This window comes from Lipophrys pholis (assembly GCF_963383615.2).
Source record: "Lipophrys pholis genome assembly, chromosome: 7".
Classification (NCBI taxonomy): Eukaryota; Metazoa; Chordata; class Actinopteri; order Blenniiformes; family Blenniidae; genus Lipophrys; species Lipophrys pholis.
The window spans coordinates 12,428,662-12,448,953 of record NC_137638.1 but is presented as its reverse complement, the minus strand read 5'-3'; the positions used below and the strand labels follow the sequence as shown (position 1 = coordinate 12,448,953).

At 41.0% G+C, this 20,292-nt stretch overlaps 3 protein-coding genes across 4 annotated transcripts; 2 read left to right on the top strand and 1 right to left on the bottom strand.

Moving 5' to 3' along the window:
* Positions 1 to 16: 16 nt before the first annotated feature.
* Positions 17 to 7,983, bottom strand: ostf1 (osteoclast stimulating factor 1). The gene is made up of 10 exons (XM_080467915.1): positions 7,824 to 7,983; positions 4,731 to 4,777; positions 4,182 to 4,232; positions 3,872 to 3,935; positions 3,705 to 3,758; positions 3,478 to 3,585; positions 3,238 to 3,287; positions 2,731 to 2,809; positions 2,416 to 2,514; positions 17 to 1,140 (listed from the first exon to the last, which is right to left on the bottom strand). The coding sequence occupies exons 1-10, from the start codon at positions 7,855 to 7,857 to the stop codon at positions 1,082 to 1,084; spliced, it is 645 nt and encodes a 214-aa protein (XP_080324041.1). The 5' UTR covers positions 7,858 to 7,983; the 3' UTR covers positions 17 to 1,081.
* Positions 7,984 to 9,967: 1,984 nt separating this feature from the next.
* nmrk1 (nicotinamide riboside kinase 1) lies at positions 9,968 to 14,367 on the top strand. Its single transcript, XM_080467916.1, has 8 exons — positions 9,968 to 10,133; positions 10,834 to 10,924; positions 11,013 to 11,061; positions 11,200 to 11,347; positions 11,621 to 11,692; positions 11,822 to 11,928; positions 12,415 to 12,498; positions 13,059 to 14,367. The coding sequence occupies exons 1-8, from the start codon at positions 10,105 to 10,107 to the stop codon at positions 13,076 to 13,078; spliced, it is 600 nt and encodes a 199-aa protein (XP_080324042.1). The 5' UTR covers positions 9,968 to 10,104; the 3' UTR covers positions 13,079 to 14,367.
* A 959-nt stretch (positions 14,368 to 15,326) lies between these two features.
* LOC308112406 (gamma-glutamyl hydrolase) lies at positions 15,327 to 19,637 on the top strand. Of its 2 annotated transcripts, XM_080467912.1 has the most exons (10): positions 15,378 to 15,619; positions 15,718 to 15,792; positions 15,875 to 15,989; positions 16,403 to 16,453; positions 16,544 to 16,628; positions 16,910 to 17,048; positions 17,585 to 17,691; positions 18,130 to 18,223; positions 18,330 to 18,467; positions 19,345 to 19,637. In XM_080467912.1, the coding sequence occupies exons 2-10, from the start codon at positions 15,744 to 15,746 to the stop codon at positions 19,461 to 19,463; spliced, it is 897 nt and encodes a 298-aa protein (XP_080324038.1). In that variant the 5' UTR covers positions 15,378 to 15,619; positions 15,718 to 15,743; the 3' UTR covers positions 19,464 to 19,637. The 2 variants fall into 2 exon arrangements, with proteins under 2 accessions (XP_080324037.1, XP_080324038.1); XM_080467911.1 differs by having other exon boundaries at positions 15,327 to 15,792.
* Positions 19,638 to 20,292: the final 655 nt, after the last annotated feature.

Genomic DNA, 20,292 nt, shown 5'->3' with positions numbered 1-20,292 from the left:
GACTCATTTAAACGGCTGACGTTAAAGATCTTTAATGCAAATTATGGACTTGAGCCGATAGAAATCTAAAACAAAATCTTTGAAGGAAATTCACAACCTCAATAGAACAAAAACACAGAACACAAAGAAACCACAGAAAAGCAGACAAGGCACTTTAGTAGAAAGAGAAAAGGAACGACTGAGCGAAGGCAAACAGTAGAAGATTTGCTCCCAGGATAGAAATCCAACCATCACAAGTTTGAAGGTTCATGGAGGAATACGAGGTCTGTTGTACACACGGCAGATTATTCAGTTCGGCGGCGATACGGGCAAGTTTTTCACGGCAGCGGAAATACTCGCGCGTAAACCGAAATGACAGGTACCGCAGAGTAACAGGTCAGATTCACACGGGACAGGTTACACTTTCCCAATTTGAAGCCCTCGAATGCACATTACTGAGAACCTTGATGCAGGCGTCACAGGAAAATCTTATTTTCACATCCCATTTAAAGCAGAAATATTACTTAAATACAAGCGTCATTGTCTCCCCAGTATACATAGAAAGATCTAGGTAGATTGTGTCCAGTTGTACGGTTCCAAGCGGCAGGAGATGATGCGTTGCAGGTCATTTTGGTCAAAGTTGTAGTTCAGTTATTTACGTGGAGCTTGAAAACACATCTAGACACGGACTAGATCAATTTCTTTTTTTTAATCTGCTCTGGCACTTTAATTCTCATCTTATTAGGTTAAACGTAATCTGTATGTCTGGAATGTGTCTGTGAGCTTTGGTCCCTCTTATACGGCTGCATATATTCTCCCTCTCCGCTCCAAGACGAATTGCTCGTGAGTGGAAGTGAACTTGGAATAGCGGGAGAACTGTAAAACAGCGACTCAATGCGTTCAGATTCAGCCTGGGGTGATGCAGAGGGACGCGAAATGAGGCCTTCGACAAAAACAACCAAACTAAAATGGAGTTACCGTCAGAGCAAAATTCAGTTTAGGTCTTTAATGAAACTCTCCCGGCTCCACAATCGCTTCGGAAACTCAGTGGAAGAGGATGACGATGTTTTGACGGGGGGTGGGGGTAGGGGGGTGGACTGGCTTAGTCCGAGTCCGAGTCGTCCAGGTACTCTTCAGCGTTGCTGTGTGTGCGGGTGATGTCTGAAACGACACAAGTTGGACGGTTAATGACACATGGCGTGTATAAATAAATACAGTACACACCTGCAACAAACAGTATGAACTTTGAAAACGTCATTATTCCTAAAATGTATCTATTGTTTTCCAAAAATAAGTCATAATAGTAGAAGTAATAAGTAGAACAGTTGCAATCGGCCTCAGTCACATGTTTAACACAACCAATGTGTTCACTTTAATTGAACCTTCTCTCTGCTTCAAAGCTGTACAACTTTGATTTTTCCGCTCGTAAAACTTCCCGGCTCAGCCATATTCAGAGGCTGCGTGCTGGAAATGCTCTACCGACTTCCTTCTGGGCCGTATCTTAGATTCTCATCAGGCTCAGCCCACAATTCAATTTACTTCCAGAGTACATTGTCCTGCTACAGCTGGTGGACGTCCAAGCCGACATGTTCCTGTAGGACGCGTTGATAAGCTCGGTGATTCATTCACTGGCACAGCAATACACAGCACATAGTAAAATCTATAACCAGTCATGTAGAGGACTTCCAGCTGTTTCTTTCTTCCTTTTCAAAATTGGATAAGTCATCTATGATTTAGTGTGAATAAAATACGCCTTTTTTGACAATCCTTGCATCCTGTCATTTACTTTACACTGTGTCCCAACCTTTTTGGAATTGAGCTTGTACTTTTCCCAGAAGCTCTATAAATGTTTACTATCTGTGTTTAATGGGACCATTAAATATTTTAACCGTTAGTGTGGTACCAGGTTAAGCACTTTAAGCGTGTGGTTTGCACCTTGGACTTAATTGTGGATTAAATTGTATTTTATGACCAATTCTTTCTGGAAACTATAAAAAAAATAAATGTTCTCATGCATTTTTCTTCCTGCTGGATGTGTGGACTCATTCGTAATGTGAATGAAGCTTGAGATTTTTTGAGAATTTGAGAATAAAAATATCCATACATCTGAAAATTGATTGAAGAGTAGAAAGAACTGAAAATGTGAAATGCATTAACAATGATACTTACAGAACATACTTTATAGTATTTATGCAAATGTAATGACTTAAAAGAGGGGGTCGCATAAGCCGGGAGAATTTTTCCTCATGTCAACTCGTTCATCTGCTGACGAGGGTGGACGGTCTCTGGTCCATCGCAGGACAAAAACAGAGACCAACAACCACACATGCGCAACTAGAGGGACTAGAGCGTCTTCCTCTCTGAAGTCATTAAATCTGACACTGCAGTGTGTGTGTGGGCTCGGTGACACCGCCCTCTAGTGTCGGCTGAACTTACTGCTTCCCAGCTTTCGTTTGAGGAGTGAAGCAGACTGGGCGTTGGTGGCCATGTCCAGAGCGAGCTTATTCTCATTGTTCCGGATGTCTGTCCTCGCATCTGGAACACAGAATGATCAAGTTAAAGAAAAGCAGACAGATATGGAAAGTTGGCTCATGCGCTGATATACGGATGGTTAACAATCAGGAAGTCACTGCCTGGAATCACTATTTCTTCTTTAGCTTCTCCACTCATTCCAACCTGGGGGATTGTGTTCTTTTGTCTTTTTTAAACCCTCCATTCACCACGAGAAAGGACGCAGAGGAGAGTACTCACTCTTGTTAAGCAGCATTTCCACAATGTCGGCATAACCTTTCCAGGCAGCGGCGTGCAGCGGCGTGTCTCCAAGTTTATTCTGAAACCCAACGCATTAGTGTCAATAACAAACACCTTGATAAGCGTGACCCAAATCACAGCCATGTATATTTATGACGGTTTCAACAGGATGTCATCGGTTTTGGAAAAGAAAAACGACTTCAAGTTCCTGAAATACGCAACTGAACATGAGCCCTGAATACATTTTGTTCACTTGTTCCTTTTTTGCTCCATTATAAACTTGTTGCATAAAATTTCATTCCTCTGAGGGTCTCCATGCCCTTTACACAATTTTTTCAGTTTTGTATACAAAATTTTGCATTCCAATTCTAACTCCTGTGGCCACCTTCACTGCTCTTCTTGTGATACAAGACGAACCTGGATATCCAGGTTAGTTAAAGTCTCCGACCTGATGTTTTTATACCCATTAGTAAAAGTACTTTCGTGAGTGCACAAGGCTCATCTCACCTGCTGGTTGAGCTCCACGTTGGGCTGGCTTAGCAAAACCTCCACCACATCTGATGGAGAAACAAATGCAGATATTACATAACCATCAGGCAGGAACTAAGAAGGAGAAAGACCAAGATCCTCTTCTTTTATACACCACTTTTCACTGAAAAAGGAATGTGTGCGTTCAATAGAAGACACCCTTCTTTTCATTTGGGCGACATCTCACTTTCCATGTCAGTAATTAGAATTTCCAGTTACCTCGGTGTCCTCCATGACATCCCCAGTAGAGGGCAGTGTTCCCAGCCTTATCCAGGCCGTTTATTCCCACCTTGCTCTCCACACATTCCCTCAGCCAGCTCAGATTACCTGGTAAAAACACAAACGCAGGCAGAGGTGCATAAATCACAAACAATTCAAATGGCCCAAAAAAACCTTTTGAACGGAACCAGAAAGCCACTGCTGAGAAGTAAAGAATAATTTAGTACCTCGTTTGGCCGCTTCGTGCATTGGATTGTCGATAGACTCCGCTCGCTCAGCCACTGATAGAACCAAAGCAGCAGTAAATCATGAGAAACTAAATAAACCAATTACATTCTGTGTGTTGGACTAAATCACCAGTAATCATTTGGAGCACCGTAGACACGCGACTCACCATAGTTACTTGGAATTAGTCCTGTCCTCCCTCGACAGGTCCCCTTCCACCAGTTAGAGTCACTCTGAGAAGAGCAGGGAGGCAAAAAAACAAAGTTTAGTTAAAAATAAAAAAAATAAAAAAACAAGAAAGATCGAAGCAACAGAATTAAGAGGAAAAAAAAAAGGATTGAAATGAGAGATGAAGAGGTGACAATCAAAAAGGAACAACACAAAATCCAACACGTGCCAGTCCCCCCCCCCCTCGAAAGAAGAGGAAGAAGAAGTGCAGATTCAAACTCTGGACATTAGTGGTTAAAGCTTTTACTTACCGTGTCAGAAATGTACAAGATGTCTCCCTCTTCAAAATACAGCTCATCTGGCTGAAGACAAACAAGAAGAAACAGCGTCACTCTGGATTCTTCAGGATGTTACACCCAAACTATTTTGAACACAAATTTGAATTTTGTGTCACATTTTAACACTTTCCTTCCCCTTTTAGTGACGCAGCCTGTAGGAAGGGTCACAAATACATTTTTTAGGCTAAACTCCCTTTGTTATTTGACTGTTTCTACTAATGGGATTATAAAAATCATCCCTTAGTCCCTAAAGAGAGAGGAAATCTACTATTTGCCTTTCAGTGACATTTATTGTTTAAATGTCTGTTTTATACCCGTCCAACCAGGCAACGTGACGACATCAACCTTTAGACAAACTGAATGATTTGAAATCGTTTATTGGAATAAAAAAAGGAATTATTTCTAGGACAGAAATGGAAATAACCATTTCTAAAACATTCACTCAACAACACAAAAGCAGTCATCTAACATGAGAAAAGGTGCTGAATCTTGAAGAAGAAGAAGAAGAAAAAAAAGTCTTACTGTTCTGGGGTCGAAGGTGAACAACGCTCTGAACACCTTGACTTGGCCTGGTGGAGACAAAACACCAGATGACATGTTTACAGAGCATTTCTACTGAGCCGATCCCGTCCCTGTTTGCAGGGCGGCAGTGAGCGGCGCCCATAGTGGTGGAGAGCACACAAACAAAGAGGCGAGACCACACACGCCGCTGCCGCACAGCTCCGTCTCTCCAGCCGGCCTGCAGGTGATTGGCTCTCTGTGAATAAAGCTGTGACATTACGCACGATCCCGCCAACGAGCTGGGCTGCTTGAAGCGTTTGCTACCACCCGGCGACGCTACACATTCTCGCATGTGACGCGCACACACACACACACACACACACACACACACAGAGTGGTCCCAGCGAGTGGCGCTGCCCCCGGGGCGGCTCGCCGTGGAGCATGGCATGAGCTGCAGGGCTGGAATGCTACCAGGGTGGTTGTGGCCCGAGCTGACAGCTGAACTAGTTCACAGAAACCCACAAACAGAAAAAGCTTAAAGGGACCGTGATGAGCTCCTGTGTGACTATTTATTTAACATTCCTGCCCGTGGTTAAAAACCCAAGTTACACATATCTGATTGAATACTTCAAACCGGGTTTAAAAAGCAAAGCAGAGATCTGATTACGCTCACAGCCAGAGGAAGGATATTAGTTCTTTTTTTGCTAGAAAAAGTCCTTTAGTGGGTTGTTTGAACAACTTCCCCTTTGAAGACTTGACACGCCCCGATTAGATGAGGCCTCAGCTATGTTCACAATTACACATAAACTATTACTGTTCAAGTGAATTTATCGGTCTTTAAATATATATATATTTCCAGTCATAATCTGACTTGATTACATCACGAACATATAACTTTGTTAAAGAATACAGGTCGCATTCATTCTTATGTAAAACGTGACAAAGGCTGAAAGATTCACGACGCTCACAAACCCCAAATCAAACATGAATCACACACAGCTGATCCAGAGTCATTCAATACCATGTATGTTTAGGATGTTTCACACATGAGGGCGGGGGCGAGTGGCTGGTGTTTTTCTAATATTTTTACATAACAGGACTCAATGCTGGCGTGTGTGTGTGTGTGTGTGTGTGTGTGCGTGTGTAACCCCATCCCTGCCGTTGCTTGGGGTTTCTGTTTGGCTAACAAACCGCCTCAGTGTGTGTCAGACCGAGAGGGGCTGAGTCGCTGCACAAGTCCGCCTCTGTTCCCCCACAGCGAGCGCCTCGGCTGTGCAGGTCCGGTCATGCAGCGTTCAAACACACAGAGGCCTGTCCTGACTGAGCCACGTTCTCCCTGCGTTCTTATACCTCGGGGGCTTATAGGGAACACAGTTCAAGAAAAGGAAGAGAAAGTGCTGAAATGTAGAAGAACAATAATCTCTCCCCACGGATCAATTGAAACACCGACAGTACGCCTCGTATGGTTGTGGGTCTTTTTGTTTTGCTTGATGATCACTGGGGTGTGCATTTATTGCAAAACGACGGCAGCTCGAGTCCTGCTCTCCGTAAAAAAGAAACAAGTCTGATCACGCTGGTGCTTCAATTCCATAGTTTTGTACAAAATACAGCTCAAGGACCCTGGTACACATTCTACTAAAGAACAAATTGCATAAAGCTCCTGTTGTTGCCGTATCTTGGGAAACTCAGAAGCTCAAGCATGTCTCTTGAGAAACAATAATACAACTTTGATGGGCGGGATGGGGTTCTAGTCTTTTTAGAACTAGAAAAAACCCCCCCCAAAAAAAACAAAAGGACATCCACCAGGAGGATGACTATGGACCCGGCAACTCAAGAGCACATCTGAAATCTCCAAACTATAGAAGATGAAAAGCCACCCTTTAAATCTACGTCACGCCATGCAACAGAAACAAACACTACGCAGGCAGAGAATAATTTGATGTCTCCACGTGAGCTACCAGACGACTACACGAGGCGGCAATTTGGCTAAATAGTGATTTAGGTTCCCCAAAAACACAGATCGGGCGGATCTCACCTGACGGCACAAGGCTGACGTGTTCACACCCAGGCATAGTGTGATGGCAGCGTTACGTGCTTTCCTCTTGGTACCACAGTAAAGGGGCAGACCTGCCAGGCTTTGGCATTCTGTGTGATTTTGAAACACGTTTTTGAACGCAGTTACGTGGATTTATTCACGTATTAACACCTGTCCGGAATACTTGATGGCAAAATGTGTGCCACAGAATCTCACGTGTGAACAACGGATGCAACCTTCCTGCAAAAATCATTACAACTGTAAATATGTGACGTTGTCTTGAATGCTGTTGATACACCTCTATGCTCAATTAGACTTTATTCACATATTCAAGTGCAGACATCCTATTTGCAACAATACTGGAGCACCAGCAATAAAAAACAAAAAAACAAAAGATGATTCGTTCTGATCTGAAGTTGCACCGGATGCACATCTTCAACCCCAGCAGTCAGGGTTTGTGGGTCTTGCTCAAGGACCCACAGGGGTGACCGTGGAGATTTGAACCAGAGGTTCCACTCGTTTGACTCGAGTTAAAACTGGGATAAGTTAGTTCCTGCACGTCTATTTGGTGTTTCTGGGTAAACATGTGCTCAGACACAACCTCTGCACCGGATTGATCGTTGTTAATAAGTGGCAGATATTTCCCAGCTATGGGAAGTGAACCGAGCACAGCGGAAGTCGTGCTGATGTCACCGTCCATGCAGGCTGACATCACCTCTTCACCCAGAGCTGCTGAAAGGCAGCATGAGGGATGGGAAAAGGGAAGTAACCGAGGCCTACAGCTGAGAGCTGCGCGTCCCTGTTGGTCCACAGAAAGGACTTCACACACTCTTAAACTTCAACAGGCGCCGTCCCGTACAACTGCTGACTGGAAATATAAGTTAAAAACCGCGGCTTGAAGCCCGTGTTTCCACTGACTGGCGAGAGTTTCACAGACAAACGGCAGAGATCAGTCGGTGGTGAGACTGATCACCGTCCGCCCACTGAGCCGACGGTGCCAACAAGGTGCGCACAGCGCGTACAAACTTCAGAGTTTTGACTCCATTTAAAGCGATAACCCCCGTCGTGTTGACTCTTACCTGGCTTGGCCGGTTTGGGAGGAGGCTTCGACATTTGTGAGGCTCACAGGAGAAAAAACCCAAGGCAGACGCTCGGATGTTACTTTCAATCACAAACGTCGCCGCTCTGAGGGAGCACTTTGCGGCCGACCCTCCCAATGAGGAAGTTGACTGACGCGGAAAAGTTAGTGTGCGCATGCGCACGAGCTGCAGCCGCTGCGAGTCTGACATCAGACCTGCAGACCGTGTCAAAACTTAAAATACTGAGGATATCTCCACGTGAAAACAGAGAATAGGATTGAATGTGTCACTGCACAAGTACAACGACATTGGATGTAATCCCTCGGGTAAAGAGAATGTGAAAAATCACAAATCACTCACGTGCATCCATGTTGATCATGATTATTGACTCCCCTATTGATTATTCCGATGATCTCTCTCTCCCTCGCGCTCTCTCTCACACACACACACAAATAAGTACATCTATATAAATATTTTTTTAATGAAAATACACATACGACAACATAAATAAATAAATGTATATCAATTGTACACACACTTATCTGGGTAAGCGTACAGATATTTTGTCCAAGGAAATACATTGACACAAAGTGATCCAGAAAGACATACAAATGAGAATGAATAACATAAGAATTTCATTGATACAAAGGTAATATAATAAGTAAAATCTGTAGTTTAATGGGAAAGCATGAGCAAATAAAAATGTTTTAGATTTAGAAGAAGTGAGTCAACAATCCTCAGGTGTTTCATCAGTATGTTCCACAGGTGAGGAGTGTGGTGTCGGGACTAAAAGCTGCCTCACCTTCATTCTTCTGACACTGGAAATACCGTGTCAACCTCTTCCCGAGGACCTCAGCAGTCTGAATGTTTCATATTTTAAAAGTAAATCTGAGTTTAGGCCCAAATTTAGGAATTAGGAATTTAGTCCTGAGTCCATTCAAAGCTTTAAGGGACCAGAAGTTAGATTTAGAACTGGATCATTTGACACACAGGCAGCCAGTGCAGAGATTGGAGCTCAGGTGAAAAGTGCTCCACCTTTGTGCAGGTGAAGATCTGACTGCAGGGTTCTGGATGAGTTGCAGCTGTCTAACTTTTCTTTTATACCGTATACTGAAATCTGTAAACAAACACACTGTTACAGTAATCTAACCCGTTGCAAATAAATGCATGATCAAGTTTCTGAATCTCAGCCATAGATGCTCGAGCTCATGTTGAGGTTAATCTAAGAGTTTACAATTTTAAAAAGAAAAACAGAACATGATTTTCTTGAGTGAACAAGACAACATACATTTATTCATTAATTCATCCATCATCCAATCAAATACTGAGATGTAGTATTCGTTATTTCACCAACTGAACTAAACTGAGTATGACAACCCTGTTTTTCTGTTTATCTTTTTTTTTTTAAGTGAATGGGCAGGTCATAAGTGACGTAGCAGCTTTTTCAACCAATCATGTGCGGCGCAAAGATCGGACAATCACGAGCAGAGTAAAAGAGTAACGGGATGATACAGCGGCTCGAGGGTCCGTGTACCTTCCGGCCATTCGATTTTCGTTTTGATGTCGAGAACGAAAAACCGGAAACCATCCGATTTTCGTTTTTCGATTTAATATCGGGAAACGAAAATCGGATGGTTTCCCGTTTCCCAATATGCGTTTCTTAAACAAAAATCGGGAAATAAAATACGACCGTAATTCTTTATTTCAAGTTTGATTTGCCGGAAAACCGGGAAGTCGACCCTCTTCTTCGTCTGTTGCTGCCGCTGCTTCACCGTCTATACTCGTCTGGCTTTCCCCTCGGGGATATTCTTGTATAAATTTAATGATTAAAAACTTAAATGAATGTCTTTGGACGGTTGCGCCAACGTAATAGTGGACACGGACCCCAACGGCGTGACTACGGGTGATAAGTGACTGTTTTCATTATATTACCAATTACATACACAATATCATAATATTGGATGTAGCGACAAAGGTAGAATTCTTATGAAAAAGTTTATCTATCTATCGACGGATCCAGCCCGTAATGTAGTTTGTTTGTATGGAGTTGCTGTAGATCATAATGTGTGTGACGTCATTGACAGGCGCAGGCACAAACTCCGCCGCTGACAATCTGGTAGGCTGAGCGCATGCGCAAGCCCCGCCCCGGACACATCTGGTACCTACACCGGTACACGGACCCTCTGGCCTGTGTTCCAGTAAAGTTTGCGCTTGAGTAAATCTTCTCCTCCGAGTTGTTTACCCCGGTATTGGTTACCGTGGCGAGCCGCAGCGAGCTGAGATGAGAACATTAATCGTTGGAGTTGGAGGGTATGTCAGAAACTTTAAGGAACGCTGGTGCAAGATTTTACACGCAGTTATAAAACGCGTTGGGGGTGTTTTTTTGTTTTTGTGCAAGTGTACCACGGTGAAATAAATGAGCGTAAAAGGTTTACTGGATTACACATTAATACAACATGTATTGGGGGGGGGGGGGGGGGGGGGGGGGGGTCGCTTTAATAGAGCGTGACAAGTTACCAAGTGGCTGCAAAAAGGCGCTGTGAAGAGCAGTTTGTATCTCAGAGAAGTGATAAAGTCCAGTCAAACCTTGTTTGTGCTCTTATCTTCACTCAACAGAGATGTTGCAAACGGAATTATTTTCCAACTGATTTTACAATATTACTTGGGAGTTTAGTTATGATGCATTAACTTTTCCCCAGCGTAACCTTCAAATAGAAGCCTTTTGCTTTTATTAAATGGACCCATTGAATTATTTACCCAAATAGGTTCTGTGGTAGAATTAAAAACCGTGATAAAACACATTTTTGTTACATAAAACACAAAATAGGTAAACAAGTTTAGAAAATATGAATAATATCAAATGTTTTTTACTGTTAAAGTAAATAATTTAAATTAAAGGAAAGAGGCAACAGTTTCACAGACAATTGGTGTTAAGATCATAATTGAGATAGATTTTAGTGGTCCTCTTGGAATGATTGTTTGTTCATGATGTGTACTGTTTATCTTTTAGAATGACCAATGGAGGAAAAACTACTCTTTCTCAGAGTCTCAACCAGCAGATACCCCACAGCTGCATTATTGCACAAGACATGTATTTTAAGGTCTGAATCTAAAGGTTTATCTGTTTCCTGCTGCATTACATAACTTCTGAGTGTGTGTGTGTGTGATCACAGATGTGTATTTTGTCAGGATGACTCTGTTGTACCGGTAGACAGCAATGGCTTCAAGCAGTATGACAGTAAGGACTCTTGTTTAGCCTGAACATCATCTAATTTTGAGTGCAAAGTTTAAGGCAGAATTTACATTCAAATAATAATGTGTTTGATGTATGTCCCTGGAAAGTATAAAAAAATGAATTGCTCTTCCTCTGTTAAAGTGCTCAGTGCGCTCCACATGGACAAGATGATGAGTCATGTGAACCTGTGGCGAAAATATCCTGAAGCTTTCCTGAAGGACCGGAGCCCCACACACACAGTCGAGGTGTACGTGCTCATAGTGGAGGGTTTTCTCATTTTCAACTACGGGTAAGTCGACCTTTCCTACAGAAAAACATGTTTTACTTGTTGTTGTTTTTTGTATTTATCTCAGTAAATTACTATATTACCAAATTTTTGATATCTGGAAAAAAACAAACAATTTTCATAATGAAAAAAAAAAAAAATGTATATGCATTTATCATTTACCATGAGTGATATCTGTGTTCAGTGATTATTTTGAATGGCATAAGTATTTTAAGAAGGTTTCACTATCTGGTCGTAGTGATTTCACACTCATTTTGTTTTGTTGCGTCCTTCCAGGCCTCTGAACGAACTGCTTGAGCGAAGGTATTTCATAGAAATCCCGTACGATGTCTGCAGAACAAGACGAAGGTCCTGCTTCCACACTACCTATCGCACCTTATATTTTATTTGAATGGCTTTTTGTTTGTGTTCGTTGTTTGAGCGCCAGCGAGCGGAAAACATTGCAATTGATGCTGACGGTAAATTTGATATTGACAGCTTGAGGGTGTACACCCCTCCCGATCCTCCGGGCTACTTCGACGGACACGTGTGGCCAATGCACCTGAAAAACCGCAAAGAGATGGAGAGCGCCGTGTCGGGGATTGGTGAGAGTCCAGTCTGGTGCTGCATGCTTTTTGATGGATGATGATGAAGACGACATTGTTTATATTATTAGTGGGATTATTGGAGCCGTCTTTTTGAATCACAGACCTCATATAAAGCAGCCATCCTTCAAACCATCTCTCCTTGTTCTTGACTTGTTTCATCCAACCTCTGCTGCTGGACCCAATCCCAGCTGACTGTGGGTGAAGGCAGGAAACAGCCAAGACAGGTCACAGCAAGCACAGGGAGACAGACACCTATGGGCAATTTAGGGTCATCAATTAACCTAAGAGGGTTTTGGAACTGTGGGACGAAGCTGGAATGTCTGGAAGAATCCCCAGCATGCACACAGGGAACACATGCAAACTCCACGCAGACAGCTAAATATAGACATACCAATACACCAAAGACCAACTCTCAAACAAATCAACAATATTTACACTGAAATATTCTAATAAATAATTTGCATGTGTATTTTGTTTTTCAAGTCTTTCTGGATGGACTTCAGTCTAAAGAAGAGCTGTTGGCTGTTGTGTATAAAGATGTTATTAAGAAAATACAAGAAATTAAAGGTAAGGGCAGTGTTCTTATTATTCATGTTTAAAGACAACACATGCATGTTTTTTTTTTTCTATTTTTAATTAATTTTCAAATTATGATAACTACTCACTGTATGTGATTTACATATTTGTTTATGAATGAATTAAAACTACAGAGATTAAACAAATGTATATATACTTTAATTATTATGATAGGATCATTGTGTGTGTGTGTGTGTGTGTGTGTGTGTGTGTGTGTGTGTGTGTGTGTGTGTGTGTGTGTGTGTGTGTGTGTGTGTGTGTGTGTGTGTGTGTGTGTGTGTGTGTGTGTGTGTGTGTGTGTGTGTGTGTGGTGTGTGTGTGGTGTGTATGTGTGTGTGTGTGTGTGTGTGTGCGCCTAGGGACTTAACATCTTTGATAAATTCTATTTTCTGTTCTTTTTTTTTTAAATGATGTCCCAGTTTTAAGAACCTATGGCCATCATGGAAAGAACACTTAGTTTATTTGTCTTCCTTCACTTGTAAGAGTCAAATAAGTTCATTATTTAGATGTAATATATTTTTTTTGTTTTGTTTTTTTAATTTTGTCTGCAGAGAAAAATGTAAAAGAATGAAGTTTGACTGGATTGAAGATGGAGACTAATGCGGCCCCTGTGGATGTTTGGAATAATGTGTAACTAAAAAGACCAAAATAAGTTAGTTATTTGTGTGTTTACATGTGTTTTGCATTACAGTATTGCTTGCCTTTATCAAGAGCTTTAAAAAATATAAGATGATAATGACAAGAGGCTGTGAGTCATGAAGTCGCCCATGAAATCTGGAATGAGACTGACAGCTTCACAGAGATCGTTAATCTTAAAGTCTTTTGTGGGAATACAGCAGGTTTGTATTGAACAGAAGATTTATAATCTACTGATGTCTTTTAACACATTATTTAAGATTTAATGTGGGATAATGTGAGACACTACACCCATTACGCCCTGTCATTTCATGAGATGTGCAGTAGCTGGTTTCATTAATGTGCATGCAGTCCTTTGATGAAATACCATAGGAGACTGTTTGTGTGTACTTCATGTTTAATATTGACTAACTTCACCTTCTGGTCGACCACAGCTCCTTTGACTTCTTTCTTCAGTGCAGTGACATGAATTCACATCTCCATCCATCTGTGATTGTTGGTAGGGAAGGAAAAAAGAAAAAAAAAAAACCGCACATCAAAGCTGAATATTTACATGAGTCGCCCATCTTTCAGTCTGAAAGATTTATTTTTTTAAGTTTTCATCAAAACTCACAAAAGGCCCTTGTGGCGGCTGCTGTGTTTCACGGTTGATCCTGGAATATACTGGATTACTTTGAAAGATCTTTGTAACAACACGACAGGTTTTGTTTGTGTTGCTCTCACAGTACCAAGGTGTGTGTGCTGTGTGACCGTCTGGATTTCAAAGCAGCCGGAGCTTTTTCTCTTCTATCACTCAAATTATGCAACAATCTTTACAATCAACTTAAACCCCTCTTGATAATCAAAGATAAGACATGTTTTACATTTCCCACTATTCTGATGATTTCTTCTCTGCTCATAACTTTATATATTTTTTTATTGTTCTTTGAAGTTTTCTGTGTGAAGCGCTGGGATGTTGTTGACACTACCACCTATTAAAACCTTACTTTATACTACAGAGCAGACTGGGTGGACATCACACATGCAGTCAATGTCATGATCGTGGGCAAACTTGTATCAGCCTTACCTTTACCTTTGCTGTTAATCAAACAAAACCCACACGCACAAAAATACAAGAACTTGACTGCTGCAGAGCAGAGTTAGTAGTTTCTTTAAACTATGTAACATCATGCTTTTTTTTTTAAAAGAGATGTACTTTTATAAAGCAGAACTGCATGAAATACGATACGCGTCCCTTCTAGTATGGTTTTTTTGTTTTTCTAGTTTTGCATGTAGTCCCCTCAAGACGATCAAAGAGCTCACCCCAGGAATCGATTGATCCAAATGCTTTAAGGGGGAAAAAAAACTAAACATTTTTACACTAAATCAGAGACACATTTTCTTCTGGTGAAACTGGAAATATGCACCATGTGAACACTAGATGTGGCCAAAACCTCACCTAATAATTCCCCTCCTCTTGTACTGGTGTTGGAGGTTTAACAGTGCTCTTTATTGATAGGATTTTAATTAAAGGTCATTACAGTGACTGATGCTCGGAGGGATCGTCATTTTCTACTTTCACTGTCGGGAACATGGCGAGCTTCAGCCTCCTGTAAGCGGTTTAGTTAACTGTATTTAAAACTTTCATGTATCCAATATATGGTTGATCTGATTTTTTTATTTTTTATTTTTTTTCAAAACTATGAGCAGATTCCAATGACAAAACTTCTTATTGTTACACAATCAGTAAAAAAAACTTAATGTTGCAGAAGAGGTTTCCTTCGCTTTTTCTTAGAATGTAGGATGTAATTTCCATCCTTGGTGTATGCAACCTGATTTCTGCTGGATAGGCACATTTTCAGAATTGTTTACTCAGCTGTATTGGCTGACGTTGGAAAGACTAAAAAGAAAGGAAAAATAAAAAAGGTCTGGACAGAGACACGACACAAAGCTCTCAGTCTGTGCACACCTCTGCAACGAGAGCCTATAATTAAAACAATTATTGTCTCATGAATGCTTGCATGTTTCTAACCCGTATGGGGACCTGACACTGACACATTAATTTCCTGCAGATTGAATTTCAGCCACACCAGTTCCCTCATCTTACTGCAACCTAACCTCATGTCCTCACCTATAATAAACGCATGATTGCCTGAGTGGGGAACTCCACAGTAGCATATAATGAAGTTTAGGTCCTGACAAGCACAGACAGATCAAACCAGTCTGACAGCACTGTGAATACCGCTCTGCTGTACGGACTTTCAGTTCCGCAGTGCTGGAGTTGCTGCAAGGGTTTGAGGTACAGGGCTTCCCACAATCTAAGAGAGTCAAACATTCACCAAAAAGTCCAAGCTGTCAGAAGGACATTTGCGTTCACCTCAGCAGTGATCTGGTTTGACCGGCATGTGCAGTTGAGGAGGGATCACATGCGTAAATTGGGACATTCCTCACTTCCCTGTAAGCAAATGACTATTCTCCTCCACGAGAGCAAGTTTATGTAAGTCTGCTGAAGCGAGATCCACACCATTCATAGCCTTCCAGCCTGGTGAGAAAAGAAGATGGCCAGCACAGGATTTTCAACATGTTTTCTTTCAGCCTGCTGCCTCTGTGTCTGTAAAAGTATGCCAACTCAAGTCCACCAGCAGGCGGTGAATGACAGACCTGTGATTGGTAAGTAGAACCTACCTGGAGGGCTGGTGCGTTGTATTTCCCTTGGAAGTGCACTCATAGCTGCCGTGTTTCTGCTCCGCAGGCGTTCTGACTCAGATAGTTTCAGATGAAGTCATGAAGCCGTTCGGGAGGACTTACATACCGGCGTCCTATGTGAAATACCTGGAGTCTGGGGGCAGCAGAGTGATGCCTATCAGGTGGGTCCAGTCCTGTAGGGTTTAAAATATATGGTATACACCAAGAAGCAGACCGGGGCCACACGTCGCCCTGGCCCATGATCAATTAAATGAAGGTCAGAGTGAATGATGCATCTAACTGTGGTCAAAACTTTTCATGTAACCCCCTCAACAAAATTAATTTCTCACCCTTGTTATAAAGGCAGACATCTATTCTATATCTGTTGATTACAGTTGGAAAATGGGAATAAAAAACGCCAAAAAAAATAGGATTGCTTTTTAATCTTTCAACGTCATGAACAAGATAACAACTACCGGTATACATATTTAATCTGACATTTTGTGCACGGAGAAGCTGACTTCCTCTCATCTCTTGTTATGAGCTGTTGAAAACTACTGTTATATAATGACAGAGAATTTGTTTCCTCTCACAGACTGACCCTCACCGATACTGAATATGAGAATATTTTCAAGAAAATTAATGGGTGAGCCATAGCAAATGACTGCAAATGTGCAATAAAATTATGTTTCAACCTCAAATGAGCCCAATGAATATATTTTCCATTTGTCTTCAGCCTGCTTCTTATTGGAGGAGCTGTGAATTTGGAGACTTCAGACTTCGCGAGGGTGGCAAAGCTTTTTTACAATCTGGCTGTGGTGGTGAGTTCACAGCATTGTTTATGACGTTGACTACCATTTTATATTTAAAAAAAAAAAAAAAGATTCCGGCCACTGTTACCCCCTTGACTGGAAAAATGACTTAACACAGCCTTCAGTTTTGTAATACTCCAAAAGACATCTGTTTGTGCACTTTTTGAAATAAAGTTCAATTAATTGTGTTCGTTTTGTACTTAAAAACTCTGCCGGACATTCAGTGGTTAATGTTGGCTGCTACTTTCAGGCTTATGAATCTTACATTTCTGACTCTGTCTGCTTTCCAGGCCAATGATGCCGGGGACTTCTTCCCAATCTGGGGCACGTGTATGGGCATGCAGCTTCTCACTGTTCTGGTGGCTGGTAAAAATCTGCTGACAAAAACCACAGCTGAGAATATAGCTTTGCCCCTCAACTTAACCACAGGTTTGTTATCGGTGTCTACATGGGAATCGTTGTTGCGTCAACTTAAAGTACAGCCTCAAGTTTGCGGTTGTAATTTTTTTTTCAGGATGTGTTCATGAGGCACAGTGGAGCAGCGGTTAGCTGTCTCACCTCACACGATAAAAACAAGGTTTATCTAAGGAGACTTTGAGTTTTCATGTTCTCTGTGGGGTTTTTTTTTTCTCTTTGGGTGACGTTTGCTCCCACGATCCTGAGACCTGCATTGTATTGCCGTTGGCGACTCTGAACCATAACTGGGGAAGGCATCCCTCAATTGTAACATCGATTAAGGTTGTGTAATAGACGGATGGATGGGAGCTGTTTTTTTTCACGTTTTGGTCTCTCTTTAACAAGGAAACTGCAGGAACTGAATCACTGAAACACTCACAGTCATTGAAGTCACACCACACGACTTGTTTTCACAACTACGATGACCTGATTATCACAATGACTCTGTTACACGGAACCAGTGAATATATAATAAATACTTTTTTTTTTTTTTTTCTTTTGCCCCGCAGAGGCGTACTCTAGCAGGATCTTCACAGATTTCCCCACTGCTCTCATTAAAGCTGTGACACAAGAACCTCTGACTGGCAATTTCCACCACTATGGAGTTGAAGTGAAGGTACGGCAAAAATCCTGTGTGTCACATGACATGTCTTTTCCTTCTCTGGTGGGGTTTTTTATTCTTGATATTGCATTGATATGCATAAAGGATGGTGCAATCTGCATTTATTCAACATAGAATGTGAATGAAATAATGTTTGATTAATGATATGAGCTTGTGGTAATCTCATTATTTAAATTCTTTGAGTTTCACATTGTGTTAATTTGACATGGCACAAATTAAGTTATGTTTAATCAAACTGATAGACATTGAGTATTCCAGTGCATTAGGACTATACACAGTATATTTTGTCCCAGAATCCCCGAGCACAATAATTAGCGTATTAAACATAAGAAAGTAAAGATGACTTTCACTGATGAAATACAAAAGGAAATGAGAATTCATTCACTAAAAGCAACACTGTCATGATGACTGATGTGACAAATGTTCCCACAGACCTTCAATGAAAACGTAAATCTGCAGAGTTTCTTCTACCTCCTGTCCACCAACGTCGCTGAAAACGGAGCCCACTTTGTCTCAACAATTGAAGGTTACTAGGCAATTCTGACATTATCTGGACAAACTGAATTACTGCTCTGTAGAAGAGCCCGACTAACGTCCTGGTGCATATTGTTTTGTACTTTGTGTCCCACCAGGTAAAAAGTATCCCTTCTACGGAGTGCAGTGGCATCCTGAAGTGAATCGATTCCAGTGGAAATCAAACCTCAACTTCCCTCATTCACGTCACGCTGTTCAGTTATCGTCACTGCTGGCCGAGTTTTTTGTCAATGAAGGTAACAAAAAAAAACCTCATGATCAAATATTGATTCCTAAATATCCAATGGATCAGTTTTATTTACTCAAATAAAGTTTACTTTCATATTCTGTGACATCATGTCACACTGTTGATGTTACAATACACGTTCATCATTGTGAGCACGATTCATGACAGTTTAACTCGATTAACCAGAAATGTACATTTACAAATGTTTATCCGAATGTCTAACACTCACAAAATTGGATTTCTAGAAATATCTCAACAAAGCAATCTCTACAGTAAAAGCTCCACAACTGAGGATTTCATTTATAATCACTATACTGAACACTGACAAAGCTGAATAATTCCAAAACTGCAAGCGTGTTCATGTAAAAAAACACAAAAAAACAATGTTGATTAATAGAGTAAAAAAAAAAAATGAAAAGCAAACATTTATGGGTTAATCATTTCCTAACATTAATTTTGGCTCTTAAGCACCCCTCTCTATAAAGATCTCAAGCAAAACTGAGTTTTCTTACATTTCTAAAAGCAGGAATTTTTACCAGTACTGTTGTACTGGAGCATGTGATATTGCGCAATAACTATATTGTGATATGTCCTTTACCATCTTAGATTTTGTAATTACATTTATTCTCATTTGACACACGCCCGTAGTGATAAAAGACTACAGCTGATAACGAATATTCATTATCTTATATTATAACTAAACCAGTATGATGCCTACAGTTTATTTTACTAGACCAAATAAAACCAAATCAGGATTGAACACAAACAACATTCAAAATAATGGAAGCATTTGTAGATTGTATTTCCTGTTTTAATTCCCATGTGGGGGTAATTTGTCTTGCACTCCACGACAATAATCACATGCGTCTCACTTCTGCTTTGTTTAGGAAGGAGAAGTTTACATCACTTTGACAATCCTGAGGAAGAGGCCTCGTCCCTGATTTACAACTACACGCCCGTCTATGCTGGGAACTTCACAGGATATGAGCAGGTCTATTTCTTCTGAAAATTGTTCGTTGTACATGTTTGACTTCGTATACTCAGTCTAGTTTTATACAACATTAACTTACAGATCAACCTTGAAAAGGGAACGGTTTTAACCACATGCAAAACAAAGAAAATGAAAGGCTTTTATATGAAAATGGATGATTTTATTAAAGTTGTAAATTGCAAAACAGTTTCTACTTGAGTGTGTCCATTTGTTGCAGGAATATGTGAGTTTTTAATTTCTCTGAAGACTTGAAGACTCAGTGTTCATGCTGCAGTGTGCCATAACTCCCAATATCAGCAACCCTTCAGTCTAAAATAAGGAAAAAGAGATTCATTCATTCATTTTTTTTCCTGCTGGAGTTTCATCCCTGACCCCCATGGGGCCTTCGTTTAGAGAAATGAAATATAACTATCTACCCAAAATGTAAGAGGCTCCAATTATAAAAATGAGTAGTAATAGAGACTGAAGTTCACCTGAATCTCATCAACCTATTTAACCTAGTGTTTCAAGAAAATGCAGAAAAAGCTTGTGAAAAGCAAAACTATGCAATTTTAGTTTTAAAACACTGTTTAATTTGTATTATTTTGATGTATAAATCCAAATAGAGCAGTGGTATGAGGGCAAGATTCACCCTGGATAATCCACTAGTTCAGCCCAGGACAACCACAGACAGTCACACATGCACAACTAGGGATTTACCAGTGTCGGTTCATCAATTCAATCAACTATAGGATCATCAATAAAGCTCACATGTAAGCCGATAAACAGTTGGAGGAAACCAGAGTACCATGTAAAACATGCATGCAGGCCCGGCCAAGAACACAGCACCTTCTCGCTGTGAGGC